General features: G+C 38.1%; 1 protein-coding gene across 4 annotated transcripts in view; it reads left to right on the top strand.

Annotated features, from left to right (window-relative positions):
- ABCB11 (ATP binding cassette subfamily B member 11) overlaps positions 1-20,718 on the top strand; it is an 87,235-nt gene that overhangs the window by 54,609 nt on the left and 11,908 nt on the right. For all 4 annotated transcript variants that reach the window (XM_046657696.1, XM_046657695.1, XM_046657698.1 and 1 more), the window contains 5 exons: positions 5,334-5,501; positions 10,325-10,429; positions 10,518-10,679; positions 17,041-17,244; positions 18,649-18,890. In XM_046657696.1, the coding sequence (XP_046513652.1) occupies positions 5,334-5,501; positions 10,325-10,429; positions 10,518-10,679; positions 17,041-17,244; positions 18,649-18,890 (881 nt within the window). The remainder of the gene's footprint in view (positions 1-5,333; positions 5,502-10,324; positions 10,430-10,517; positions 10,680-17,040; positions 17,245-18,648; positions 18,891-20,718) is intronic.

Raw genomic sequence — 20,718 nt, 5'->3', positions numbered from 1 at the left:
AGAACATCCCTCCTCCTGAGAGCCTTCCTTGATCACTGTACCTCACTCTTCAGCCCTGATGCTTTCACATCCATCCCCCGTTACTCTTCATTTGAGTCTTTTCATGGCAATTCTCTTACTGAGCCTCATTTGAGGTCATGCTGTCTTATCCCCTTACTAAATTAAAAGTTTCCAAAGTGAATGACTAAGTATTATTTGTATTTGTATGGACTTGGGCACCTAGCCCAGTGCCCTGCGCTTAGCAGGACATCAGGAGATTTTAGAAGTAGGATGAAAAATTGAATTTCTACAATAAAATAAAGCCCAAACCACAAGATTTATCCAAGCAAATAAGTCAGAGAGTATTTTAATTACAAGCACATCCATTATGCATGATGTAATTGCAAAGTGTCTTTAAAAAATTTCAATGTGAGAATTCATTTTGGAAGTAATTATAAACGTTGGTTCACAATGACAAATTTGGAAAAAAGTACAGTACTGCTTATGATCTGGTGACTATGGTAGAAGGATTGTTAAGGCTCTCTTTCAGTTTTCACGTATTAGTAATGAATGAATAGAGGACTCATAACTAATAGAGTTGGTTTAAATAAATTTCATAGAAGAACACCTGTTCTCAGAAGCAGCAGGATGAACCACAATGAGAGAAATGTATTTCTCTAAGCATGATTGTCTATTGCGTCTTGCCATTAACGATTCGGCTCCTCTTCTAGTTCTTGAAATGGGTATTTCATTTATGTCCATGGTGCTGCCACTAATAACTACAAAATGCATTATGTATGGACTTTAATAGAACTTCAAGGGAGAAGGGACAAAGCACTACACTGAATTGTCAAACATAATAGCACCAATCATATTCAATTTTTGCATTTTCATGTTTTTTCTTTCTAGTTTCTAGGTAGACGTTTGACAATAAAAGCAAGAGAGTTAGGAAGGAAGGAAAAGAAAATCTGATTTTGTTGTTGTTATTGCTGAAATTGGTAGATGGCCCAGCATAGTTGCAGAGAACAATTAGATTCCCGGAGACCTGGACATCGATTCCCATAGAGTTCTTATGATGCAGGGAAAACTCAGAAGGGAGTCATTGAAATAAAAGGAAACCTCAATCAAATATAGAGATTAGTTTTAGAGAAATAAAAATGCTCCATATAATATTCTACTCATCAGCATTGTAAATTAGAATGGAACAATTCAATTAAATGTAAGTGACTGTAATTTTAAAAAGATGCCACTTTATATTCTCTCTCTAGTTAAGGGAGAAAAAGGAAGAAGAAGGAAAAAAATGACAGGAAAGCCAACACGATTTTGCTAGAGCTCCAAGAGGAGAACGTCTTATGCTTGTATTAATATTGCTTGTTTGTGTGACAATTATATTGGAGTCTCTTAGATTTAAAGAATTCCGTATTTTTAAAAAGGAAACAACAGAATTAGGGTTAATAAAATTTAACTTATGGGATTTCTAATCCAACTAAATTTTAAAATATTTTAAATATCTGGGTTATTCTAATCCCAAGTATCTTTTAAAGTACTTTAATAGTTAAGTCTTGCAAGCACAAGTCCTGGTGAAATCCTTTCTTTTCCTCATTTTGTTGGGGAAGCTCTAACCTTACCTTCTTTTAATTGGGAGATGTTCTGTCTTATGTTGCAGTGCAAAAGGATTACTTACATAAAGGAGTTATCTCCATCTTGTGGTCTCTTAGAGTTTTGACTCTGAAAACGTAGAAGAGATATTTTCATAAGTCTGTGCTTCCAAAATCTGAGGAGTGTCTGACCCAAGATCTCATAGTCAGCTGGTGACAGAACTAAAACTACAGCTTGTCTCTCTTGCTCTCCAACCTGTGCTCGTGCTTCCCATAAATGGAGTCAGATCTTAGTCATAATGCTGATAAAGTTAACTTTAGGATTAGGGGAAACCTGCAGGTTAGAGGTTCTAGTCTCTGATATCTAGGCATCTCTTTCATGAAAACCAAAAAACAAGGTAGAATATATATGAGATCAAGTCAAGGTCAAATATTAGAGACCCATCACTTTGTTACAGCTAACTGTAAGATAGGCTTTAGGTATTGGTTAAGAGAGAGGACAAAGACAGGACCCATTAAAATGACTATCAGTATTTGTTCATTTGGAGACTCTCTGCTCCCTTGTCATAATTACCATTTCTTATCATCAAATCTTAAAGCCATTATTGAGGCAGGAGGCCCCTGGGGATTGTCATGATGAAATCAGTGTAACAAAGTAGAGAAAGCAGGACATAATATTTAAGTAGGAAGTTCTGTTTTCACTTGACCTACACAAGGAGACGGAGGGAAGGAAACTGGGAAAAGTCCAGTGTCTCTCATTGAACCATCTCCATAGTAGGGGAGCCATCAGTATTTTTTCAAGTAAATGTTTTGTTGCATGTATGCACCATGGGCATAAAAGCTTCATTCGTTCTTTCATCCAATAAACATTGATTGCACACCTATTATGTGCCCGGTATTGTGGTAGGAACGCAAAGATGAGCAAGAGCCACTGTCCTCCTCCCTGCACTGGAGTTGCTGGTAGGATTTTTCTTTACATGTGATAAAAGAGCACTGTGCAACTTGACATTGCTACAACAGGGGCAGGAACTCCGCAGTGCTGAAACACATGTAGACTTTTGCCATTTTATCTCTCTCTCCCTTTATATATAGAGGGAAGATGAATAAATTCATCTTTAGCTTTTAGATGAGTAAACACGTCTTTAGCTTTGCAAAATCAGAGAATAAAGCCCTTCTATACATAATGACTTCAATTATATTTTTTCTTTTATTCTTCTATTATTCTTTTAGCTATATCAAATAAATGTCAATTAAAAATCAATTACTCAGAGACAGGTTTCCTAGTTTTTGCATCATTCAGACTTGATAATCACATCGCCTTTGGGCTTGGGGGAGAGTTTTCTTTAAAGTCAAACTTGTATTCAAATTAAGTAAATTTTGCCTCTTGTTAGTTTATCTTGGAATGATAACTACTTGACAAAAGTTACTTCATATTGCTTTTAAATGTCTTAGGTTTTGTTGTTTAGAGTTAGGTTTACTTTCAGGTATCAGAAGGCCAGGAAAATTTCTGTCATGTCAGGCTGTGAGTGGATCATCCTGTAGGGCAGTGGTTCTGGGAATGTTGGAGTTTAATGCCCTTACAGGGTACAACACAGCTGACACTTTCAAAATGTGTAATTGTGGAATCTTAGACAATTAGTGCTGGAAGGAGTCTTGAAGATCATATACTGAGGATCTCACAAACTAGGCTTTGTTACCAGAATTACCCGGGGAGTATTTTTTAAAATACAGATACACACTTAGGATTACTACATTAGAATTTCTGGTGATGGGGCACAAGAACCTGTATATCTGATCATTGACCCACGTGAGTCAGTATGCACCCACATCTGGACACCAACCACTGTCTAGAACTGTAAAGGGTCTGATATTTTGCTCTTTTGCAAACTATCAAGTTAGCCTGCCACAGTTTCATGGATGCTGGCAGAATACACGAGTCCTATGTCAGAGACAAAAGACGTTATTACTCACAGCAAGAGCAGTAGCCAGAATACAGCATTTGCACTGTTTTCCCAGCCCAATGCTTACTTCCCATAAGTTGATGCAAAGAGGGCTAGATGATACCAGCAAGTGAAGGGGCGTGTGTTACAGGAAAGAAATCCCAGGCTTAAGGCACCTGATTCATTTATAATGGGCAATAAGCACACCTGCTCTTTTCTTGGGATGGTGGCACCATCTCTGTGCTCCAAGGCTATTTGCTACACAAACATCCCTGAAAAAATAATCTAAACAAAGGTAGTCAGTGCCCCTGTTCACAAGATATGCAGAAGCACATATCAGAGACTGATATAGACTTGCCTTCCCAAAACAACTTAGTCCAACTCTGTCATTTTGAGGATGAGATATTGAGCCCCAGAGAGCTAAAGTGTTTGGTGGTGTATTACACTGGTGGTCGTAAGGGGCTCATCCAAGAACCCCGTTCTTTCTACATCTGTTCCACTCATGCTTTCCTAGGTGTGCTTCTTTCTCTCTGGCATTGATTTCCTAGAGCTAGTAAGCTGTCAGAGATGAAATCATTGAACAGAAGGCTTTGCTGCATGAGGGAGTAGTAATGACAAGTCCAAGTGTTGAGGGCGGGCCAAGAGAGAACTTGAAATGGAGGCACTAACAAATCCATCACCAGCTGAGTTGCCTTCCTCTATCCTGTTTGGCTTGCAACAATCATGACATGGACATGACACCAGACATATATTTAAATGGAATTGGTAATGTGGTCTTTGATTTTGTAAACCGAAGGAAAGTATTTGAAGTTCCTCACTTTTGTCTGTTCCTGACATTCAGCTGTCTAAAGGGTAAATTACTACATGTTAATGAAAGAGAGTGCTAACTAATAGTTTTGTAGTCAATTTGCTATACATATTTTTAGTATATTTTAATAGAAAAAGTAAAAAAAATTCAATATAGATCTATATAAACCATCTAAAATCCTTTCTCAAACAAAGTGAGTAATAAATTTGATAACATTGAATAAATGGGCCTATAGACTGAGTAATATCTATAGCAAGGAAAAGTGATGGTTATAATAATAGACTTCTGGAAATAATATTTGCCTTCAAGAGAATAAAAATTTGCTAGCTCTGACATTTTAATGCAACTAAAGAGATCAGGATAGGGAAATATTGAAATAATTTTTACTCCTTGTGATGAAAATGTAGAATTTAGAAGTCCAAATGGGTTATCATGTACTTCTGGGTACTCATTAAGAAAAACTCTACAAAAAACATGTAAATTATAATTGTTGACAGCACTTAATAAATTTTTTAAATTATTTTGCCTGTTTCAGATACACTGGCCTGCCTTAGAGCTTTAGCCAGTTACTAGATTAAAGAGCTTTGATATTTAGGAAGGGCATATCTTGAAAATTTCAGAAGTCCTCAAATATGTAAATATCACTAAAGCACAAAAATTTTTTTAAATTAGAGGGTTCCTTTTCTGAAAGATCCAACATATGTATTACTCCCTGAGAGTTAATACGTATGTGATTATGAAATGAGAACTGTAAGGTCACCTCCAGATGAGTTCTCCCTCTAGGCTCAGTCCCTTCCGAGTCATAGCATGGTCTCAAGCAGTTCAAGACTGTTCCTCACAAAATAACAATCACTGCATCTCGTAGATCTTTGAGGTCACTCATAACCAATCAATCCATGACTCTTAAATCTGTGGCTGCTGAGTGGTCTGCTGTGTAATAGAAGAGTAGATGCAGAATGTCTGTGTGTACATTTCTGAATGACTACTGTAACCCTCTCTCCCCTCAAGGACAAGGACATTCCTGTGGAAGAAGAAGAAGTTGAACCTGCCCCAGTTAGAAGGATTCTGAAATTCAATGCTCCGGAATGGCCCTACATGCTGGTAGGGACCGTGAGTGCAGCTGTCAATGGCACAGTTACACCCGTCTATGCCTTTCTGTTCAGCCAGATTCTTGGGGTAAGCAAAAGGCTGGACTAGCTTTATTCTCCTCATACCTTTTGTTTTTCCATCAGTAGATAGTGTCGTTTTTGGTAGGTTGGCTCTTTGTTTTAACGTATTCAGCTCTTTTTGGTTAGCTCTTTTTTTTCATCTCTAAAGGATTAAAAAGGCCTCGAGTCTCCATCACACAGAAGGTAAGAAGGCGAAGCTGAGCACTCATTTGGGCTGGCAGGACACTCGTATAGTCATCATGTCTGTAAAAAATGGCACTGTGGCTGCAAATTTAGTGTTAGAAGAGGGCGATTTACCTATATGCAAACCAAATCATAATGCAAAGCATGTTCGTTGAATAATGCGAAAGGATTTCAGGGCCATTTTGATCTTGCTGAACAGCTGAGGTACAAAGTCTGATTCATAATAGCAGATGTTAGTGCATGTTGTATAATTCTTTGCTTTCCTGCTGATGGCACCATTGAAATGGGGGAGGTGAGGAGGAAACAGGACAAAGAAGAGAGAAGTAAAATAAGGCATGGATAAAGAATAAGTTTATTTCAATTTTTCACTTCCTAGGAGTTTTGGTATTCTCTATCTGACTTTGTTGCTATAATAAAATAATAATAATAACTGCAAACATTCATTAAATGCTAAGCACTTTATATATAATAGTTCACTAAACTTTCCTAATAACCACCTGTGGTAGGTATTCTTATTGTTCCCATTTTACAAAAGAGCAAACCAAGGCATAGAGAACTTAGGATAGCAAGCAGTGGACTCTGAGATTCAAAGCCGGACAGTGTGACTGCAGAGCCAGGTTCTAATAAAAGCTTATCGTTGCAAAATTAGCTATCAAAATGCTATCATGTTTTCTTAGTTGAAATTTACACACACACACGCAAATCCTGTGAGATCAACATGGAGGCAAACCTAGAATTTAGAGTACTTTATTGACATGTTCAGTGACACAGGCGTTAGGTGATGGGGCCAGGACTAGAACCCAGTTTTCTGAAGCCTAGCCTAAAGGATTTGCCAGCATGACACACCGTCAGAGCTTAGTAAGAGTCCTAAGGTTTAGTTTCCCCTTCTACATCTCTCTCTTGCCACCTCTCTGGTAGAAGTCCTGACCAGAAAAATGTTCCCACAGGCATAGGTTGTAAAGAAAGAGGTGGATAGTCTGCAAACACAATCAATTTTGTGGGGAAGGCTCCAGCCACGGCTTCAGTCTTCACACTGCCCCCTTGTGGTGAGTGAGGAAATCATGTTAATTTCAGGGAGGTGGGAAATTGGAAACATAGGGACCTTCAACTCTGGTAAATTGAATTTCTGGTTATGTGAAAAATTTTATGCTGAAAATATTTGAAATAATTAATTTATATCTCTTAATGCCTAGTAATTACAATATACTAAATATAATAGAAATGTCGTTTATTCATTCAACAGATATGTGTTGATTATCTCCCCTAGATGCAGTGCTAGGAATTTGGGAGGGCAGTATCAGTCATGGTGCCTTCCCTAATGGAGATTCAGGTCCATGAGGAAGACAGAGAGTAAACAGAAAAATCCACTCATCGTTCAACAAATATTTATTGATCATTTATTGTTTACCAGACACTGTTGCTGATGTTGGGGTCAGAGTTGTGAAGGAGAAAACCAGAGCCCCTTCCTGCCCTCATAAAGCTGACATTCTAGCAGGGAGAGGCTCTGGAAATGCATCTCACTGAGCATTGATGTAGCTGTAGAAGGCATGGGGGATAGAGTTGAATCCATAAAGACCCAAGACTGTGCTCTAGGTGTTTGCTTTTAAAATAAATCCAGGTTGTCAGCATCTTTGCTGATCATTTCTCTCTTATAAAAGCGGACTAAGAAATATACTCATCTAACTGCACCTAAACCCTATATGTGAGCTGCTGTGGAAAAAGTCCTGGGTTCCCTGTCAGGAGACCTTTACTCTGAAACTGGCTGTGCTGGTTACTCATCAAGTACTGTATGCCCTGAGGTCACCTCATGCCACTTCTCTGGGCCTCCGGTTCCCTCAATTATAACATGAAGGATTGACAAAGATGATTTCTAAGACAAACGTCCAGCTTAAGTGGTCTATGAAATGGCTAAGTCAGAAAACACTTGATTCATCAATAACCCCTGCCTTCCTAGAGCACCCACCAGATACTGGTGGTGAGAGTATTCTGGGCAATTCTTCTGATCACCACCAGAAGTCCTAGGAAGGACTTAGCCCGAGCAATGGAGCTTTTCACTTAAGGGCTGCAGGACCAGAGTAGCTGAATCTAGCGAGTGAGATCCAAAGTTTGCTCCTGGATACTGTTCTCACATGGTTGGATTTGCTAAGAGAATGAACCTAAACAAACTACTATTTTTTTCTCTCTGATAAAGAAGATTGTTTCTGTTTGTCTCTTAGCATAATTATCACATATTCATCAGCAGATTCACGATGCTTTCATCTCATAGGGTATAATCACGAATCGGATAATAGTCTGTTTTCAATTGTGCTATTTTCATTCTGACATATCTAAAGGGCACAATATTCACATCTGGTGTTTTGAGACCACATTTGGGAACGCGGACCCAGCAAATGATTGGGCATTGTTAAAAACCTGGTTGCTAATCTAGTGAAGTCTTAGTATACATGTAAGGCATAATTTATCTGATTCGCTTTCCCTGGGTCTCTTTGACTTGGAAAATGTGCCAAATGTTCCAAGCACAGCAATTTGGATGTAGCATGCTGGGGAAAAGCATGAACTTCGGAGTCAGCCAGCCCTGCATTTGTAGTAAGTTTCTGCTCTGTACTCTCTGTGTGCATTTGGGCAAGGGGCCTCTCCTTGATGAGCCTTAGTTTCCTCATCTAGAATATGGTGCAAGAAAATCTACCTCACTGGGTTGTTTTAAGGATCCTAATTTAAGGAAATTCTCTCAAATTAAATTAAGTGGCACATTTGGCGTCTGGTAAATATTAAGAGTTTCTTGAATGTTCATTTTATCCTTAGGCACATTTAGCATTACAAAAATGGCACAGACGGATGCTCAAACCACAGCTAGTCTAAGAACAGAGGAACCTATGGACAGGCAGCCCATTGGGTTGCGTTTCAGCAAGAATGTACAAAGAACTCATGGAGGAGAATTTTGTGAAAAAAGATTATGGATAGATAGATGCCCAATCTTGAACTGGACAGTTGTGTGGGTTTAACATTAGCCACACATTCTTTTTTAACACTGAGAAGATGGGTAATACCAAGAACCAGGAGAACGTGTCCAGAAGAAAACCACTGCACTGGAATCTGAAAAATAGGCATTTCCTTATCCAATAATAACTACTAGCTAAATGAACTTGGACAGAAGACTCGATGTTTTGGGCTTTAGTTTTCCATCTGTAAAATGAGTTGAGCTGGCTAATCTGTGGTTCTACAGTCCAGGATTATGATAGGAGACCTGTAGGGAGGAAAGGGACTTGTCACATCGCAGCTTGGGGCTGCAGGAGATCCGTATAGGGATATTTAAAACCAAACTGAAATATGTCTTTAAACTCCTGAATTTGCAAACCCTGTAAACACGCGAGTTATTCCATGCTGGGAAGAATGACTGTGGTGACTTCTGAGCCCACTTTCATCTGTGTTAAGAACCATGAAGGCTCTAGAAACTCTTGTCCTAGAAACCAGTAGATCTCATGAATGTAGAACCCCTCCCACCACTTTTGGAATTTGTGATCATTTGAACAGGTTATTTTTGCTTCACGTTTGTCAGTGGAATGGTGCACAATGCTTTCAGGAGATTTATTTGGCATATGGCAGGTACTCGATGAATGTTTATTGAATAAATGGGATTTTTTTGAGCAACTGCTTGTTGGCCTTGTTTTAGTTACTCAAATTAATTCAGAACAATAAATAGGGATTTATTGTACAGCTCTCTAATGCATACTTTTTCTGAACTCTCACAGTTGCCTCCCTTAGTCTGAATTGGGAAGGTTTTATTGTACCTAAAATCTGTGTCACTGTAGGTCAATGTCGGTAGAATATGCAGCTGTTCTTCCCATTCTCTTCCTGCAACTGCATGGTCCCCAGTCAGTTACTGGAGCACGTGGCTGACAGTTCACAATATGCTTATGAGTATAGCTTACTACTTACTATAAACTAAAAAATAACAAAACACCCTCAATTTCCATGAGTTTTTGGGGGGAACTTTTTCAGCTTCTAGTGATGTCGAGGCAACAACCTCAGTCTCAGATGGATACAAACTTGTCAGTGTCCTGATAGCTAGTTGCTTCTTTAACGATTGTATTATTTGTATACATATAATCTATAAAACTTATAACAGGTAAGATACCTGAGTGTGAAAATCATCTTTATTGCATCTATTATTTGAGAAAGACAGAGGTCGTAACAATACTTTGAATTTTGTCCCAGATAACATTCTCAGATTCCTCACCTTTCTTCCTCCCTCCCTTCCATTCTTTCTTTCTTCCTTCCTTCCTTCTTCCCTGTTTCCTTCCTCCTTTCCTTCCTTCCTGTTTTTCCTTCGCCTTATTACATAAAGGACTTGAAGCATTTCATTACATTTTTCATCTCTATCAAAGAAAAACCAAAACAACTGCCTACATCAGGCAAAGAAACAAGACAAAAACCCTAACTATGGCTTTTCATTCACCAGGCTTCCTTCCCCATACGGAATTAAAATGCACAAATTCCCAGTTAACTTTGGTTTAATTACTAGTTTGTTTAAAGTGAAACTGTTTTTAACCCAAGGCTTAAGAGAAATTTCTTTTAAACATTTGAATTTGTTTCTTTCGGTATTATTTTTGATAATAAAGTTATTTCCTTGCTCACCATCTTGCAAAGACTTTTTCACTTCCTGATAAAGAAGAACAAAGGTCACAGATCAATGGTGTGTGCCTGCTCTTTGTAGCAATGGGCTGTGTATCCCTTTGCACTCAATTTCTGCAGGTAAGGAATTTTATTTTTTAGTTAGTAATTTAGCTATTTCTCCTCTTTTCATGTTAAAAATATCACTAAAGACTCCTTTCTGTTTTAGGGGTATGCTTTTGCTAAATCTGGAGAACTCCTCACAAAAAGGCTACGCAAATTTGGTTTCAGAGCAATATTGGGGCAAGACATTGGCTGGTTTGATGACCTCAGAAATAGCCCTGGAGCGCTAACCACAAGGCTTGCTACAGACGCTTCCCAAGTTCAAGGGGTGAGCTCTGGGGGAAACCAGGGGCGTTAAGTAGACCTTCTTTCCTTCGAGTTTTCTGACAACCATCTATGTATTTTCTATAGAATAGGAACTTGCTGGCTTGAGATACCCTCGAGCCGCATGTCCCCCATTTCCAGTGCTGACAAACAGCAGCCAAAGCACAGCGTCTCCTCGGCAGGTCTCAGAATCAGGAGTCAAAATTCTGTCAGGGTTTTGGATTTCCTCTGAGTCTAGCAACTGAGAAGAACTTCCCTGAGACTCATTCCTCAGATGGTTTTCAGGCCCAGAGGCTCAGACTCCACAAGACTTAATAGCATCCCCCAGGGGGTGGAGGCAAAGAGTGTGCGGGACAAAAGCCTCCTTACACAGGTGCCCAGGGCAGAGTTAGTCTTAGGAAAGGAGAAGCTACTCTGAGCTGCCTCTGTGAGAGCCCCTGTCGACAGGCAAAGCTGTGATTTCTAATCCCCAGAAACTGCAGCCTTGTTCAAGGGACCTACACACATGTATAAGATGAGGTTACACCTTGATAAAAACAGGCACTTGGATTAAAGTGACGAGAATCAAGTTTGCCTCCTAACACCTCTACTCATTTTCTATGAGAATGAAAAACAAAAAAAGGAAAAAAGAAAAATCGTGGTTTGTTTGGGAGGTTAATGGAAGAAAAAAACTCTCCAGATTGATAGTGCTGAGCCGTGTGTCTTGACTCCTAGCCAGTTCCACCAAAAATGCGGACGATGGTATGGGAGAATTCCAAAGGCACATGGAACCCTCTCACTCAGAGGAAAATCCCTGTAAATATTTTACTTTCCATCCTTCTAGGTTTTTTCTATGTACACATGTGTTTCCCACAGACTTTGGGTGACACTCTACCTATTGTTTTGTAATCTTTCTTTTTTTCCCCTAAAACAATCTGATGTGAGCATATTTTCGTCATTAAATATTCTTCTATAATAGATTTTCAATGACTGAATAATTCGTCATGTTAATGTATCACCATTTCTTAAAGAATTGCCTATTTATGTTTTTCCCTGTTGCCCAGCCCCCCAAGCAATTTGTATCACTTTACATCAAGCTTGGAACATCCTTGATTATTTTTTTAGTTCTCAAAATGTAATCACTGGATCAAAACGTGTAATCATTTTGAAGGGTTTTATTATGCATTGTCTTACTGCTTAAAGAAAGTTTGTGCCAATTTCACTTTCTTTTTTATTATTTTATTTTAGGATTATTATTTCTTATTGAAGTATACAATATTATGTTGGTTTCAGGTATATGACAGTGGATTCTGCAGTTTTAAACATTACGAAATAATCTCCATGATAAGTCTAGTAACCATAGAAAGTTATTATAATATTATTGACTATATTCCCACATGTTGTACATTACATCCTTGTGACTTATTTATTTTATAACTGGACGTTTGTACCTCTTAATCCCCTTCACCTATTTTGCCCAACCCCTTACCTCCTTCCCTTCTGGCCACCCCAGTTTGTTCTCTGTATCTGTGAGTCTGTTTCTGTTCTGTTTTGTGTTCATTTGTTTTGTTTTTTAGGTTCCACAAATAAGTGAAATCATATCGTATTTGTCTTTCTCTGTCTGACTTATTTTGCTTAGTATCATACCCTCTGGGTCCATCCAAGTTGTCACAAGTGGCAAGATTTCATTCTTTTTTATGGCTGGGTAATATTTCACTGTATATATAGATACCACATCTTTTTATCTATTCATCCATCAATGGGCACTTACTTAGGTTGCTTCCATATCTTAGCTATTCTAAATAATGCTGCAATGAACATGGGGGTGCATATATCTTTTCAAAGTAGTGTTTTTGTTTTCTTTGGCTAAATACCCAGAGGTAGAATTGCTGAATTGTATGGTTGTTCTATTTTTAATTTTTTGAGGAACCTCCATACTGTTTTTTATAGTGGCTGAACAAACATTGTATGAGGGTTCCCTTTTTGCCACATCCTCGTCAACTCTTATTTGTTGTCTTTTTGATGATAGTCATTCTGACAAGTGTGAGGGTGATGTCTCATTGAGATTTTTATTGTTACTGATGTTCACCATTTTTTCATGTGTCTGTTGGCCATCTTATGTCTTCTTTGGAAATATGTCTCTTCAGGTTCTCTGCCCCTTTGTTTTTCTTTTTAGTGAGGAAGATTGGCCCTGAGCTAATATCTATTGCCAATCTTTCTCTTTTTTATATGTGGGATGCCTCCATAGCATGGCTTGATGAGCAGTGTGTAGGTCTGTGACCAAGATCCAAACCTGTGAACCCTGGGCCGCCCAAGTGGAGTGTGCGAACTTAACCACTATGCCACCAGGCCAACCCCTCTCTGCCTATTTTTTAATAGGATTGTTTAATTTTTGATATTGAGTTGTATGAGTTCTTTATATATTTTGGATATAATCCCTGATTGGATGTATCTTTTGCAAATATCTTCTTCCATTCAGTAGGTAGCCTTTTCACTTGTTGATGGTTTCCTTCACTGTGCAAAGCTTTTTAGTTTGATATCATCCCATTTGTTTATTTTTGCTTTGTTTGCGCTTGCCTGAGAAGACAGATCCCAAAAAATTTTGCTAAGACCAGCGTCAAAGAGTTTACTGCCTATATTTTATTCTAGGAGTTTCATGGTTTCTAGTCTTACATTTAAGTCGTTAATCCATTTTGAGTTTATTTTTGCATATGGTGTAAGAAATGTATCAATTTCACTTTCATCGTCTGAGTATTCCAGTGTCCAGTTCACCTAACTCTTGAACTTAGGTTAAACAAATAAGCCATAATCTTATTTCTTCTATTTTTTCATCCTTCAGTCTGCAAGGGGGTTTTTCAGGTTCTTCACTAGAACCAGAATTCAGAGAGTAGCATCTAACCATCTTACAAAAATTTTACTAACCCTTCAAAAAACAAAAGTTTCTAAGAGTTTTTCTAATATTTTTGTTGTAGTTGCTGTTTAAGTGAGGTAGCTAATGCAGGTCAAATTTATCTTAAGATTGTATAAGGTAGAAATTTGGCTTTTTTTTCCCTCAAGCGGGATAGACAACATTCCAAAAGGATTTAATACAGGTTCCATTTTCCACTGATGTGAAATCCTACTGCTTGTAGTGAATATCAACTTCCAGTGTACACTTAGAACTATTTGGGGGTTCTCTATTCTCTTTCAGTGATCAAGTTCATTTATTCTATGTCAGAATCTTACAGTTTTAATTACTGTGGCTTTATGATAAGCTTTTATTATCTGGTAAGGCAGATTCCTCTCACAATAACTTTCCCCTTCAAATTTTTCCCCTTTTATCTATTCCTGGACATTAATTATTCTAAGTGTACTTTAAAATAATCTTCGCTTCTTCAAAAATTTCATTTTGATGCTGATTAAACACACCCATGGATTGCTCTTGTGGGGATATTAAAAGTTTCCGAGAGAGACATACAAACAGGACTCTTTGGTTTTTAGCAAGATTTACAGTTTTGTTAATATATCCCTCTATCTTGTTCATTTTTTCTTATGGGTTTTTTTTTTTTTTGCTATTTTGAATGGGATATTTTGCTCAATTCTATTTTTAAGTGAATCTTGTAGGTTGAGACTAAAGCTATTAGTTTTTGCATATTTATCTTATAGCTGTCCACTTTTTTCAAATTCTCTTATTAGAATTTTTAAAAAAATTTACATAGTCTGGTTTTTTAATATGCAAAAATTATGTGCAAAGATAATTTTATCTCTTCCTTTCTTATTCAATATTTATACCAATTATTTTATTTGCTTGTTTATTTCATTACTAGAACTTACAAACACTTTTGAGTAGAGCAGTAATTGTAGGAATAGAGGAGATTCTCTTAAGCAAGACAGAAAACCATAAAGCAGACTTGTCAGACTACATAAAAATGTAAAACTTTTGTATAGACAAATGATAAACTAAGAAAACATTTGTAACAAGAATTAATATACTTAATAACTCTAATATGTGTAGTGCTCCTGAAATTGATAAGAGAACAGAAATTAACTAATAAAAATGGTTTTAAGTTATCAATCAAATAAAATGTAAAAGAAAACAAAATAATGATATCCCAAAGAATAACTGCACAGCTGTTTTTCAAATACTGCCTGACATTCAAGAAATGCCTGACAGTCCTTGCCAACCAGAAATTCTTTAAAGAAAAAATTGTGGTAAAACAAAATTTACTGTTTTAGCCATTTTTAAGTGTATAATTCTGTCATTAAGTACTTTCACATTGTTAGGCAACCATTACCACTATCCATATCCAGAACTTTTTCATCATCCCAAATAGACACTCTGTACCCATTAAACAGTAACTTCCTATTGCTCCCTCTCCCCAGCCCCTGATAACTACCATTCTACTCTGTCTCCATGGATTTGACTATTCCAGGAACCGCATATAAGCAGAATTATACAATGTTTGTCCCTTTGTGTCTGGCCTGTTTCACTTAGCTTAATGTTTTCAGAGTTCATCCATGTTGTAGAATGTGTCAGAATTTCACTTCCTTTTTAAGGCTGAATGATATACCATTGTGTGTACAGACCACATTTTGTTTATCCATTCTGCTGTAGATGGGCACTTGGGTTGCTTCCACCTTTTGGTTATTGTGGATAATGCTGCTATGAACATGGGCGTACAAGTAAATTCTTAATTTAGCTTTTTACTCCTGTCCTCAAGGGGGTTAGTACCAACACATGGGAATTCTTTGGACCACAGGGTTCCTGTTCCATTTGAGTCTTCAATACAGTGTGAAACTGCAGATTCTTGAACAGCACTGCCTTGGCACTGGTGATTACCTAACACCTTACCTTTGGTTGTTTTATCTTATTTGTCTTAAACAACGTTAAAGTCTCTACAATTTTGACAAGTAGTCCTCTAGTTGTAACCATCCAAGTGTTTTCTACTCACAAGGCATCAACCTTTGGTCACATCTGCATAGCTGCAACTGAAATGAAGACTTGGAATCATCGAATATTTTTGATTAGTATAGATAATAGTTATCACAGTGGTCTGATACCCACCTACATTGGGACTGGATCCATTTTGTCCATCTATGTTGACTAAACAGTTGTATATTAAGTCAGCATGTAACTTTGTGCCAGTGAGTAGGCTAAGTTCAACGAGAGTCAATGTAGTGTCTTATAACAGTCTTGTATGAATTTCAAAACTCTAACTATAGAGCAAGCATAAATCTTCACTGAATAATCAGAAATATTACCATAAGCCCAGTGCCTGGGCATTTTCAAGCAAGCCAAATGCATAGGTACCTGACACATGGGCAGCCCATGCTTAGGGCTGAATTAATCTCAGACTGACTTCTCTAACTCTGACACTCATGAAATGAGATTAGTCGCTAGATGAGCTCCCAAGAAGCTGTGAATAAAACGGACTTTCATTACTCCAGCCTTTAAATGCATTATAGGAGTTCATTATTTAAAAGAACCTACCTTTTTAGGAGCCGGGCCTGTGGCCTAGTGGTTAAGTTCAGCATGCTCTGTTTCGGCAGCCTGGGTTTGGTTCCCAGGTGTGGAGCTACATCACTCACTGGCAGCCATGCTTTGGTCGTGACCCACATACAAAATAGAGGAAGATTGGCACAGATGTTAGCTCCGGGTGAATCTTCCTTAGCAAAATAAATAAATAAATAAATGAAATTTTAAAAAATAGAAAAAGAACCTACCTCTTTAAACATAGAACTACCATATGACCCAGTAATTCCATTCCTAGGTATATACCCAAAAGAATTGAAAGCAGGAACACAAACAGATATTTGTATACCAGTGTTCATAACAGCATTATTCATTATGGCCATAAGGTGAAAACGACCCAAGTGTTCATCAACAGATGAGTGAATAAAAGCCACATGTGGTATGTACATACAATGGAATATTATTTAACTTTAAAAGGAATGAAATTCTGAAACGTGCTAAAACATGGATGGACCTTGAAAACTTTATGCTCAGTAAAATAAGCTAGACACAGAAGGATATCGTATGATTCCACTTATATAAGGTACCTAGAATAAGCAAATTCATAGAGACAGAAAGTAGAATATAGGTTACCAGGGGCTGGGGAGAGGATGAAGGGGGGTTATTATTTAATGGGTACAAGAGTTTTGGTTGGGGACAATGAAAAAGTTTTGGGTATAGATGGTGGTGATCGTTACACAACACTGTGAATGTATTTAATGCTACTGAATTGTACACTTATGAACGGCTACAATGATATACATTATGTTCTATATATTTTATCACAATAATTTTTTTAAATCTACCTTTTTGGTATAAAATAGCCTTTTCACATAACAGTACTTGGTAAAAGAGACTGTGTGTCTGAGATTGGCTCATTGCTTTTGCTTTGCAGGCTGCCGGCTCACAAATTGGGATGATGGTCAATTCCTTCACTAACATCACTGTGGCCATGATCATTGCTTTCTCCTTTAGCTGGAAGCTAAGCCTGGTCATAGTGTGCTTTTTCCCTTTCTTGGCTTTATCGGGAGCTGTACAGACCAGAATGTTGACAGGATTTGCCTCTCAAGACAAGCAGGCTCTGGAGATGGCGGGACAGGTAATCTTAGACCCAATTTTCAGACTATTATGGTTGAGTGGCTGTCAGACAAACTGTTAAGAATGAGTAGTACAAACAGACTTAAGGAAACTTTTAGCCTACAAACATCCATGATTAGCGACCTCCCACCAGCCCGTTTCATATGTGCCTCCACCCAAAGGCTGTGACAATAAAGCTATAAGGCTATGAGTTTGAGTAGCTGTGGACAGCTAGTGGAGAAAATACAGAGAGTGATGTGTTCAATTTCTACTCAAATAGTTATTTTTTCCATATCCCAATTTGGTGTCTTTTCATTTGCAAGAGTGGATAGTTCAGTTTTCTGTCTATTTGGCATTTTCAGCTTAATGATTTCCCCAGGTCATATTGGCCACACAGAAAGGAACCATCACCTTTGTAATGACGTACACTTTTAATCTTCACACTTTAGTATCTGCTAGACTTGTGGCAAATATCTTTCCTAAATAGAATCATGAAGGACAGTTTAGGTTTCAAATACACTTAGGTTTTAGATTCCAAATGCACTTTTAAAAGTATGTTCTACTTACTATCTAGTTACCAGGGGTAAACGAGGGGATGGTGGCACAGACATTTATTAGGTATAAGAAACCATGCACACACATGTATATACAGCTTCACTCTGTTAACAAATTTACTATAATCTAAGTTTTGTCTCTTTTAAGAGAGGGAATGTGAACACTGCCAAAGTAGGAAGAAGCCAAAAGGATTTCATATGCCAATGGTAGGAAGTAGCCCACCTTTGTGCTTTTATTAGGATAGGATCCTAATTGAGAAACAGCAATTATTTACCCTAGAGTGTGCATTGAAACAAATACACAAATTCATAGTATAGACTAAAAGATAAACCTTATACTTAATTTTAATTTATCTCATATAATATTTGCCAGATTAATTTTTTAAGAAAATAGAATCTATTTTATTTATTTATTAATTTATTAATTTTAATTTTTGTTTTTATAGCAGTAACATTGGATTATAACATTATATAACTTTCAGGTGTACATCATATAATATTTTAAATTTATATTATTAAATATCTTTTGTCTCAGAAGATATCTAAAGAAACTATTTTAGATATTCCAAATGAATTCAGAAAGAAGCTAAAAAGCTTTTAAGGACAACCACATGTACCTTGTTCTCCCTTCTCTCTTCTACAACAAGTGGAGGCAACAAAGCCATGTTAGTATTAAGTAGAACTTGAGTTTAACTGACTCATAGTGCAGTTGGGTTGATCTCCAGCAACTTCGTTGTGTTCCCAGATGATGCCTTCTTCTCTGATTTGCACCACATTCTGCCATTTGCTCCAGATCTAATCATTTAACAGCTGATGTCACAAAAGTAGTCATTTCTGCTTTTTTCGACCTAAGATTCTTTTTCATTCTCCAGATTACGAGTGAAGCCCTCAGTAATATCCGCACTGTTGCTGGAATTGGAAAGGAGAGGCAGTTTATTGGAGCCTTTGAGACTGAGCTGGAGAAGCCATTCAAGACAGCTATTCGAAAAGCGAATATTTATGGATTCTGCTTTGGTTTTTCCCAATGCATAGTGTTTGTTGCGAATTCTGCTTCCTACAGATATGGAGGCTACTTAATTCTCAATGAGGGTCTCCATTTCAGCTATGTGTTCAGGTGAGGTCTGTCCAGCCAAGATCATAAAAGATCAACACTCTAGGGAGAAATAGCCTGGTTCTATCAGTTAGCTTTTGCTGCTTAACAAACCATACCACACTTGGTGTCTTAAACAGCTGGGATTTATTATCTCTGAAGAGTCTGTGAGTTGTCAGCATGGTTCTTCTGGACTGGGCCAACTCAGGCAGGCTTCTGAGGGGCTTCTGTCCCCATGTGGCTTCTCCAGCTCACCTGAACTTGTTTTCTTCACATTATGTCCTCAGAGTTCCAAATGTAACAGAGAGCAAGCCCCATGTGCAAGCACTTTTCAAGTCTCTGCATGCATCACATTTTCTAATATCTCTTTGGCCAAAGAAAGTCATACTACCAAGCCCAGATTTAAAGAATAGAGAAATGGAATCCACCTTTTGATGAAAGCATCTGATGTGTATTTCTCCTTTACTCTCACACGGCTATCACACAACACTTCTGACACCTGATGGATCTCCTATAATTCAACTTAATTTTGACACCATCTACCTGGAGATAGCATCAGATCCTACAGATTGAGGGCCCAGTCCTACAAGACTCCCCACCCTACCCAGTTCAGACCCCTCAGACACCCTATTCTTCCCTGGAGGTGGGGGTGGGGTGGGGGTGGGGGTGGGACTGAAAGTTCCACCCCTCTAATCATACGGCTGCTTCCCCTGGCAACAGGCTCCCATCCTTAGGTTGCCTACCCTCTTTCCAAAGGTCACTTCATTAGCATAAAAGAAGACACCTTGCTCATTCTCCAAATTTATGAAATTCCTAAGGTTTAGGAGCTCTGTGCTAGGAATGGGTACTGAAGACCAAATATATGTTTCTTATTATAAATCTCAATATCACAGAGAAGTAAAAAAGTGATATTGCAAAGGGGTGTGTACAGAGTAATAGGATTAATTAACCATTTTGACAATCTACCTTACTGGTTAAATGCTGAAAAAAATCTAGAAGCCTTGAATGAGATGGTTCATAGAACTATCTTATTTGAATTATACTTCTTGCAAAGAGGGCATGTTTCCAGCTGACTTCTCCTAGGTAGAGACAGCAAAGGCCACTACAGGGGAATTATGTTCCTTTCTTATAGCTGGAGGCTGTTCTAATAAAATTAGCTTTGAGCTCCAGAGGTGAGAGAAGTAGGGTGTCAGGGTGCCAAAGGACTGGGTGCACATGTATATGGGTGTGGTGTGGTGGAGTGGGGATGGTGGAGGGGTGAGGAGGAGATGGTCTGAGAAAGCTTTGGAGGGCATTAGGAAAAGTGGTCCCAACAGAAATCTATTCTTTTGGGTTCATTCTCAAGCCATGAATTCTGTCTTCTTACTTTCCATCTTTCTTCTAAAAAGATGAAGACATTTTTTCTCCGCCGCACTACTCCCACCCCAACTTAGGAAAGTCTTTTTTCTAAAGTTTTGCATATTTAGAGCCACAAACCCAAATCAGAAATCACAAACTGTTTCGGTTATGAAACATTTTTGAAGAATTATTTGCCAACGTGTGAAGATTGGGAGACTACGGAAAACTCCCAATTTCTGCTTCTCTCTAAAAACTGAAAGATCACTTTCTACCATTTCCCATTTCATTCCAGATGTTTTTCATCGCTTTAAGCTTTGGTCTGGGCTTCTGGAGATGTTTGGGTTTGCACGTCTGGCCTAAAACAACTCCTGCTTATGAACTGAGCAGTAAAACACACAGAGACACTGCCCCCACCACCACCGAGCGAGGTCCTATGCGCATGCAGTGCAGGTGGAGACCTTTGGAGGATGCCCTTCGCATCATAGTCTATACAGCAACAGAACTCTCTCTCATC

The sequence above is a fragment of the Equus quagga genome, chromosome 4 (assembly GCF_021613505.1).
Source record: "Equus quagga isolate Etosha38 chromosome 4, UCLA_HA_Equagga_1.0, whole genome shotgun sequence".
Classification (NCBI taxonomy): Eukaryota; Metazoa; Chordata; class Mammalia; order Perissodactyla; family Equidae; genus Equus; species Equus quagga.
Note: the sequence above shows the minus strand (reverse complement) of the source record. Positions and strands in the feature narration are given on the sequence as shown.